At 68.1% G+C, this 8,670-nt stretch overlaps 2 protein-coding genes across 2 annotated transcripts; both read right to left on the reverse strand.

The window, feature by feature from the left end:
• Nucleotides 1–539: 539 nt before the first annotated feature.
• Nucleotides 540–3,966, reverse strand: LOC116501494 (delta-like protein 3). Its single transcript, XM_032207087.1, is given in 11 exon segments — nucleotides 540–593; nucleotides 681–768; nucleotides 900–1,074; nucleotides 1,077–1,355; nucleotides 2,057–2,144; nucleotides 2,147–2,317; nucleotides 2,654–2,710; nucleotides 2,763–3,023; nucleotides 3,426–3,482; nucleotides 3,636–3,659; nucleotides 3,661–3,966. Coding segments are annotated over 11 exon segments (1,512 nt in total). The 3' UTR covers nucleotides 540–587.
• A 1,207-nt stretch (nucleotides 3,967–5,173) lies between these two features.
• TIMM50 (translocase of inner mitochondrial membrane 50) lies at nucleotides 5,174–7,896 on the reverse strand (the record flags this gene model as incomplete). Its single annotated transcript, XM_032207088.1, is given in 11 exon segments — nucleotides 5,174–5,322; nucleotides 5,430–5,518; nucleotides 5,521–5,535; nucleotides 5,655–5,811; nucleotides 5,910–6,008; nucleotides 6,108–6,212; nucleotides 6,300–6,419; nucleotides 6,870–6,928; nucleotides 7,123–7,144; nucleotides 7,645–7,676; nucleotides 7,779–7,896. Coding segments are annotated over 11 exon segments (921 nt in total), but the record flags the coding sequence as incomplete, so codon positions are not given.
• Nucleotides 7,897–8,670: the final 774 nt, after the last annotated feature.

Below are 8,670 nucleotides of genomic sequence, written 5' to 3' on the forward strand. Positions count from 1 at the left end.
CCAGGGAAAAAGAGAGCACCAACACTGCTGCGATCCCCACAGCAACAGCCTCTCAAAGGACTTTATTGGGGCAGAAATGTCCTGATTGCGGGTCACAAACACCCCAATATCGGGGCACAAACTCTCGGTATTGGAACACAAACATCCTGGTATCGGGGCTCAAATGGTACGGTATCGGGGCTCAAACGTCCCAGTATCGGGGCACAAATGTCCCAGTATTGGAACACAAACATCATGATATCGGGGCACAAACTTCATGATATCGGGGAACAAACTCTCAGTATCAGGACAAAAACATCCCGATATTGGGGCACAAACATCCCAGTATTGGGGCACAAAGTCTTGGTATCAGGGCACAAACATCCTGATACCAGGGCGCAAATGTCCCAGTATTGGGACACAACGGCCTTGTATCGGGGCACGAGTGTCCCAGTATCAGGTCACAAACTCTCGGTATTGGGACACAAACATCACAATATCGGGGCTGAAACAGTATTGGGACTCAGACGTCCCGGTACCAGCAAAAAACCCCTCCCCTCCTTCTCCAAAGCCCTCTCTGGTGTCTCGTGGGGTCCATCACCGCCGCCTCAGACCTGGAAGGTGCCGGGAGGGTTAAAGAAGAAGAAGAAGAGGACGAGGAAGGGGCAGATACGCTCCGAGCACAGGGTCCTCATCCTCACCTGTGTGGCCGAGGCCCGGGGTGGCAGAGGCTGCTCTGTCCCTGGGGGGCTCACCCCAGGACCCCCCCCGGGCTCCAGAGTTCGGCTGCTGGTGGGAAAAAACACGGCAGCCATGCGTCCCCACTTGCCCCCAGTTGTCCCCCCAGGACCCCCAGCTTCCCCCTTGTCCCCGCGCCCCCCAGCTGCCCCGCATCCCCCCCCCGTACCCCTCACTCTCACCTCTCCCCCCCCGCCGCCCGCCGCCTCCACCCGCGGGCCGCCAGCACCAAACCGAGCCCGGGCCCCAGGAGGGCGACGGGGAGGGCGCAGGCGACGGCCAAAGGCGCCGGGGGCTGGCGGCGAGGAGCGGCCGGGGGTCCCCCAACCTCTTCCTCGCAGCGGGGGCCCATGAAGCCGGGGGGCAGGCGCAGACGTGGCCGGAGAAGTGGGTGTAGCAGGTGGCACCGTGCAGGCAGGGGCCCGAGGCGCAGGCGTCGGCGCGCAGGCGGCAGCGGGCGCCGGCGTAGCCCAGGGTGCAGGAGCAGGTGAAGGCGTTGGCGCCGTCCACGCAGGTGCCGCCGTTGGCGCAGGGGTTGGGGCTGCAGTCGTCCACGTTGTGCTCGCAGCGGGGGCCCGAGAAGCCCGGGCGGCACCTGCAGAGCACGCCGCGGCCCCCCAGGTCCAGGCAGTGCCCGCCTGCGGGTGCGGGGAAGGTCGGGCGGGGGGGGAAGAGGGAAAGAGATGGGGGTCGGGGATGGAGGGGCGCATGGGGAGTTTGGGGGGGGGTTAGGGGGGGTGGGGGGGGGGGAGAGGGGGATTGGGGGGAGTGGAAAGGGGGCTGTGGGGGGAGAAAGGGGGCCTGGGGGGGGGAGAGAGGGGGTCTGGGGGGGTTGAGGGGGTCTGGGGGTGGGAAGGGGGCTGTGGGGGGGAGAGAGGGGGTCGGGGGGTTGAGGGGGTCTGGGGGGGGAGAGGGGGTCTGGAGGGCAGAGAGGGGGTCAGTGGGGGGGATTGAGGGGGTCTTGGGGGGGAAAAAGGGGGTCTGGGGCGGAAGAGAGGGGCCTTGGGGGGGGGAAAGTGGGGCCTGGGGGGGGATTGAGGGGTCTGGGGGGGGAGAAAGGGGGTCTGGGGCAGAAGAGAGGGGCTTGGGGGCTGAGAGATGGGCATGGGAGGGGAGAAAGAGGGACTTGGGGGGGGGGGGCACACTGGGAGGGATCACAGGTCGGGGGGGGGGCACCCGGGGGTGGTCCCAGTGGGGAAAGTCACACTGGGGAGGGTCCCAGCAGGAGGGTCCCAAGCGTGGGGGGGGAGGGGGGCACCCAGGGGGTCCCAGCAGGAGGGTCCCAGCGGGGGGGGGGGGGCACCCAGGGGGTCCCAGCGGCCCTCCCCCCCCCCCGCACCGTTCTGGCAGAGGCTGTCGGCGCCGCGGTCGGCCCGGCGCTCGCAGTTGGAGCCGTGGAAGCCGGGGGGGCAGCGGCAGCTGTAGCCGGGGCCGGGGGGGGGGGCGCGGGGGCGCAGGCCCCCCCGTTAAAGCAGGGCCCAAGGGCGCAGGGCGACGGCGACGCCTCTGGCACCGGCTCCGCTTCGGGGGCTCTCGGGGACGGGGGGCGCCCCAGGGAGGGGGGGTCGCAGCGCGGCCCCCCCAGGTCGCTCCTAAAGACCTGGTGGGGGGTGGGGGGGTCACCGAAAGCATCCCCGGGGGGGGCACGGGGAAGGTGGCACCCAGGAAAGGTAGCACGGGGGGGGGGGGGTCCTAAAGGTGACATAGGGAGGGGGGGGGGGGGCCCGAAGGTGGCACAAGGGGGTCCCAGAGGTGACCCGGGGGGGTTCCGAAGGTGGTGGGGGGGGGTCCAAAGGTGATATGGGGAGGGGTGTCCCAGAAGTGGCACAAGGGGGTCCCAAAGGGGTCCCAGAGGTGGTATGGGGGGGTCCCCAAAGGGGTCCCAGAGGTGACCCGGGGGGGGCGGTCCCAAGGGGGTCCCCGAGGTGTCACTCACCGTGCTGTTGGCACCGGGGGGGGCACAGCCCCAGCCGTCTCCCCTGCACCCCCCAGCCTGGGGACAGCATCGGGGGATGCCGGGGAGGAGGGGTGGGGCGCTGGGCCACTCCCGGGGGGGGGCAGCAGCGGGGGGGCCAGCAACGGCGGTGCTGGGCTGGGGGGGGGCGGCGGCAGGCGGCGGGGAAGGGGGGGCAGCGGCGGGGGCAGGGGCGGCCGGGGGGCACGGGGGGAGGCAGCGGGGGCGCGGGCTGGGGGGCGGCAGCGCAGGCGGGTGCCGAAGCGCAGCCCCCCCCCGGCCCCCCCGCCACGGCCCCCCGGCGCCAGGCGCTGCCTCGCCACCGCTCGGCCCAGCAGCCGGCCCTGGGGAGCTGCGAGAGCCGTCAGCCCCCCCCGCACCCCAAAAAAAAAAAAAAAAAAAAAGTCCCCCCCCCCCCCCCCACAATGTGCCCACGGGGTCCCATTTCCCCCCCCCACAACCCAATACTTTTTCCTCTGCTTGCCCCCCCCCCCCAAATGCCCATTTGCAACATCCAAACTCCACCTCCCACCCCAAATCCTTGTGTGTCCCCCCCCAAATAAAATCAATAGGGTCTGTGCCCCCCCCAGCACCCTATGGACCCCCCCAATCCCCAATTTTTTTTCTCCTCTGTTTCCCCCCCCATCCCAAATTCCCATTTACAACACCCAAAACTCCCACCTCCCACCCCCAAATCTTGTTGCCCCCCCCCCCCACATAAAAGCAATAGTGTCCGTCCCCCCCCCCCACTCACCCCAGGCCCTTTGGCCTCATCCAGCCGCCAGGATTCGACCACGAGGGACACGGTGCCCTGCTCGGGGGGGGGGGGGGGGGGGGCAAAAAATGGGGCGGGGGGGTCAAATCTATGGGGTCCTAGGGACCAGATTTTTTTTGGGGGGGGTATTTATAGGGAGCCAAGGTCTCGGCTCCGTGGGGGGGGGGGGGGAGCACGGGGGGTCCTCACCGGCCAGGGGAAGGCGAAGGGCAAAGCGGAGCAGGCGGGGGGCGCCCGGGCTGGGGGGGGGCCCGGGGGGGCTGTGAGCGACCCCCAGGCTGCAGCCGATCCCCCGGGGGGGCGCAAGCAGAGGCGAAAGACGAGGCGGCAGGAGGGGGGGCCCCCGCACGGCCCCCCGGGCCCCCCACGCCGACAGCACCCGCAGCTCCAGCACCCCCCGGGCTGCACCTGCATGGGGGGGGGGGGGGGGGGCATCGAGGACCCCCGGTAAGACCCCAATGCCCCCCCAGACTAAACGTCCCAGAGCCGCCCCCTCCCCAGGAAAACCTAAAACACCCATTGGGATTTGCCCCTCCCAGCACCCCAAAAAGCCCCCCCCCACCCCCGTCCCTAAATCCACCCCCCCAGCACCCCCAAAAGCCCCCCCAGTTCCCTGAAAGCCCCCCCGGCACCACCAACGCGCCCCCCAGGACCCCAAAGCCCCCCCCATGTTGCCAATTACACCCCCCGCAGCACAAAAAAGCCCCCCCCAGCACCCAAATCCACCCCCCAACCCCAAAAGCCCCCCCATGTCCCCAATTACACCCCCCCCAGCACCCCAAATACGCCCTCCCCCCCCCGGCACAACTCTTCCAAATCCCCCCCCCCCCCCCAAAGACCCTCCACTGCAAGCTTTGAGGGCAAAGACCCCCAAAACACCCCCCCGGGACCCCCCCCCAAAAAAAATAAATCCACCAAGAGCCTCCTGAAGAGACCCCCCCCGGCCCCTCTCACCGGGGGGGGGCAGAGCAGGGCCAGGAGGGCAGCCAAGAGCAGCGGGGCCATGGCCTGGTGCTGGGGGGGGGGGGGTCCCAGCCTGGTGGTCCCGAGGCTCAGCGGGGTCTGAGCCCGACCCCCCCCTGCCCCCAGGAACTCCTTGGGGAGGGAAGGGCCAGGGGAGAGCCCGCCCCAACCCCCCCCCCCAAAATGGGGGGGGGGGGGGGGGGGGGAACAGCCCCCTACCATCCACACACCCCCCCCCCCCCAGGCAAGACCCCAAAGCCCACCCCCAAGAGGGGGGGGGAGTACCCCATAAAGACCCCAAAGCCCAACCCCCTACCCAAAGCCCACCCCCAAAAGGGTGGGGGGGGGGGGCACAGCTCCCTACCAACCCCCCAAAAACCCCAAATCCTGGGGAAACAGTCTTCCCCCCCCCCCCCCCCAAATTTTAGGGACACAGCCCCCCCAATAAAGATCCCAAATCGGGGGGATGCAACCCTCTGCCACCCCTCCCCAAAGACCCCAAATTTTAGGGATGCAACCCCCCCATAAAGACCCCAAATTTTAGGAACATAGCCCCCCCCCCCCCATAAAGACCCCAAACAAGGGGAGGGGACCCCCGCTGTGTGTGTGTGTCCCCCACCCCCCAAAATCACCACGCAGCGCCCCACCTCCGCCAACTCCTTTTATTTCCCCCCCCCCCCTTGCGGGGTGCAACCAACCCCCACCCCCAAAAAAATACAAATAAAAGCTGGGGACGCGGTGGGGGGGTCGGCGACGATGTGGGGGGGTCGGCGACAATGTGGGGGGGTCGGCGACAATGTGGGGGGGGTCACTGCTGCTTGGAGTGGGGCCAGAGGCGCCGGGCGAGGGTGCCCAGGAAGAGCCCCGGCGGCTTCTTGCCCTGCGCCAGCTCCGCCAGCCGCTGCTGCTCCTCCTGCAACGAGACCCCAAAAAACCCCGTCAAACCCTTTTTTCGGGGGGCCCCCCCCCCCCCCCCCCAAAAAAAAAAAAAACCCGGCGAACGTCCCGAAACCAAACGACCTCCTCGAGCTGCGAGCGGCGCCGCTTGAAGGCGGCCAGGGGGTCGTCCTCCAGCGCGTAGTTCTCCAGCACCGCGCGCACGTCCTCCACCCGCTCAGCGCGATGGCTACGGGAGGGGGGGGAAAAAAAACAAAAAAAAAAAAAAAAAAGGGGAAGTGGGGGGGGTGAGGAGATAGAGGAGATAGGGAAGGGTTGGTTTGGGGCGCTTTGGGGCTTTTTGCTCACTTTTAAGGAAGGCGGCCAGGTCGTAGAGGGCGCGGTCGTCGGAGCTGCCGTCCCAGCGGCGCAGCGCCAGCCCGTTGTAGGGCTGCAGGCAGAAGGCCTCCTTGCGGCAATCCACCACCACCACCTTGGCGGGGTCTCTGTTGAGGCACGAGATGTCCTGGGGGGGGGGGACAAGGGACAGCGAGGGGGTGGCAGGGAGCTCAGAAACCCCCCCCCCCTCGAGGTCCCCAAAACCTCTCCCCCCGCCCCACAAACCTTGACGTGGTGCCCGTCCATGTAGCGCGTGGCGTCGCGGAAGAGCCGGTAGGAGACGAAGCCGTGCGGGTCGATGCTGTCGATGAGGGGGAAGGCGGTCTGGGTGGGGGCAAAAGAAGAGGTTTTTTTGGGGTCACGTCACCTTTTTTTTTTTACAAGGGGGGGGCCTCCCCGTGGCCGGGGGGGGGGGGCGCTGACCATGCCGGTCTCAGAGGTGAAGACGACGATCTCGTAGAGGGGGGCGAGCTGCTGCAGGAGGCTCTCGATGCCCGGGCGCTTCTTGAAGCGCCAGCCGGTGACGAGCTGAGGGGGGGGGGGGGACATAAAAATGACAGCTGGGGGGGTGACAGCGAGGGGGGGGGACACACAGGGCCCGGGGGGGGCACTCACCGACCACTCGGGGTGCAGCAGGACGTCGGTGAGCTCGATGACGAGGGTGTAGGGGGGCTGGTAGTAGGGCTCGCGCAGGGGGTCCGGCAGCAGCTTGGGGCTGGTGGGCTCAATGATCATCTGGGGGGGGGTTAGGGGTGAGACCCCCCCCTCAAATAAAGGGGGAGCCCCCCCCCCAAACTTGGGGAGAGCCCCCCCTGGAATTAGGGGGGCGGGAAGTCTCAAGTTGGGGAGAGGAGACCCTCAAATGGGGGAAGGGGGCAGCCCTCAAACCGGGGGGGGCTCAGATTATTAGGGGGGCCAAATTATCGGGGGGGGGCTCCAATTATTGGAGGGAACAGGGGGAGCCCCCAATTACTGGGGGGGGGGGAACGGGGACCCCAAAACCAACACCCGACGCCCCAAAACGAGGTCAAAGCCTCTCAAAAGGGGACCCCAAAACGGGGACAAATCTCACGGGGGGGGGACACTCAGGGGGTGCCCCCCCACCCCTGCGAGAGACAAACAGCCCCGAGACAAAGCGAAATTGCAGGAAATTGGGCAAAAATCCCCCCCCCCCCCCCCCCAAACCTGTCGGTAGTCCTTGAAGTATTTGTAGGTTCGGCGCAGCTGCTGGATGCCCACGGGGTCTGCGGGGAAAAAGGGGGGGGCGAGAGCCATTTGGGGGCCCTGTGTCCCCCCAGCAATGCCCCCCCCCCATTAATTTTTTTCCATGGGAAAAACCCGGAAAGCGCCAAAATTCCATCGGGGGGTGAAAAACCTTACAAAAGGGAGGGGGGAGGGGACAAATGGCCCCGGGGATGCCTGGGGGGGGGTCACTCACCTCCATCGAACTCGTCAGGGACCTGGAAAAAAAAAGAGGGGGGGACAAGAGATAATATGGGGGGGCGACCCCATAAAAGGGGGGGACCCCATAAAAAAGGGGTTGGGGACAGCAGGAAGGGGGGGGGGGGACACCTCAAGGGGGGGGGTCATGGGGACAATTTGCAGCTAGGTGGGGATTTTTTTTATGGGGGGGGGGGACTTCCTGAAAGCCCCTTGATGTCCCCAGTGAGGGCTGTTGTCACTCCGCCCCCCTGGGGACATCAAAACCCCCCGAATAATCATAAAAAAAGGGGATTTGGGGAAAAAAAAAAAAAAAAAAAAGGGCTGGCGGGAGGAGGGGGAGGGCACCAAGTCCTGCCCCCCCCCCCCCGGGGCGGAGTCCCTGGAATGGGGTAAAAGAGCAAGAAAAGGGGGCAGGGAGGGTGTGGGGATACTGAGGGTAGGAGGGGGGCTCGGGGGATCAGAGGGGTCCTGGGGGGGTCCCAGGGGCCCGGGGGGGGGGTCCCGGTGGTGCCCTCACCTTGGCCCCGTGCTCGTCCACGGCGTTGCTGCCTGCGGGGAGGGAGAAGGCGGCGTGAGGGGGGGGGGGGGGCGTCCCGGTACCGTTTTTTTGTTGTTTTTTTTTTTTTTTTGGGGGGGGGGGGGGGGTCTCACCGAAGACGTAGACGATGGCCAAGCCGGTGCCGGCGCCCAGCAGCCCCCCCAGGCGCAGGGCCAGGCGCCGAGCCCCTGCCAGCCGCTGCCGCCGCCGCTCTTCCTCCTCCTCCTCCTCCTCCTCCTCCTCCTGCTGCTGCTGCGAACGGGAACCGGGACGGGGGGGCCCGGGGGGGGCGCAGCCGCTGCCTGGATAAAAAAAAAAGGGGGGAAAACGGTGAGGAAGGGGGGGGGGAACCGGGAGAACCCCCCCAAGGGAACCGGGACCCCCCCCCCAAAGGGAACCGGGACCCCCTCCCGGTATACGGGACCCCCTCAAGGAACCGGGACCCCCAAAGGGAGCGGGACCCCCCCCAAGGGAACCGGGCCCCCCCCCCGGTATAGGACCCCCCGGGACACTGGGAGCCCCCCCCGGTAATGGGGAACTGGGAACGGAGCCCCCCCCCACCCCCCCGGTTTCCCCCCCCCACCCCCCCGTGACCGGGACCCCCCCAGCCCCCACCTGGTGCCGCCGCAGCCGCTCCTGCAGCAGCTCCGGTGCCGGTGCCGCTCCCGGTGCCGGTCCCGGAGGCGGCCCCGGACGAGGCCCTGAAGGCCCCGGCCCGGCCCCGGCGGGCCCCGAGGGCGGCGCGGGCCCGCACGCAACCGCCGCCCGCCGGCGCCGCCATCTTCCCGCAGGCCCAAGGGCAGCTGCGCAGGCGCGGCCCGCCTTCGAGCGCCGCCCGTCACCGCCGGCGGCCAATAGGAAAAGAGGGTGAGGCGGGAGGGCCAATGGGGAGAGGGGGGCGGGGAAGGGGGCGGGAGGTGGGTGGGGAGCAGGGTGGACGCGCGGTCCTAGTGCCCGGCGCTCGGTCCCAGTACCCCCCCCCCCCTCCGTCCCAGTAATCCCAGC

Source organism: Aythya fuligula, unplaced genomic scaffold (assembly GCF_009819795.1).
Source record: "Aythya fuligula isolate bAytFul2 unplaced genomic scaffold, bAytFul2.pri scaffold_108_arrow_ctg1, whole genome shotgun sequence".
Lineage (NCBI taxonomy): Eukaryota > Metazoa > Chordata > Aves > Anseriformes > Anatidae > Aythya > Aythya fuligula.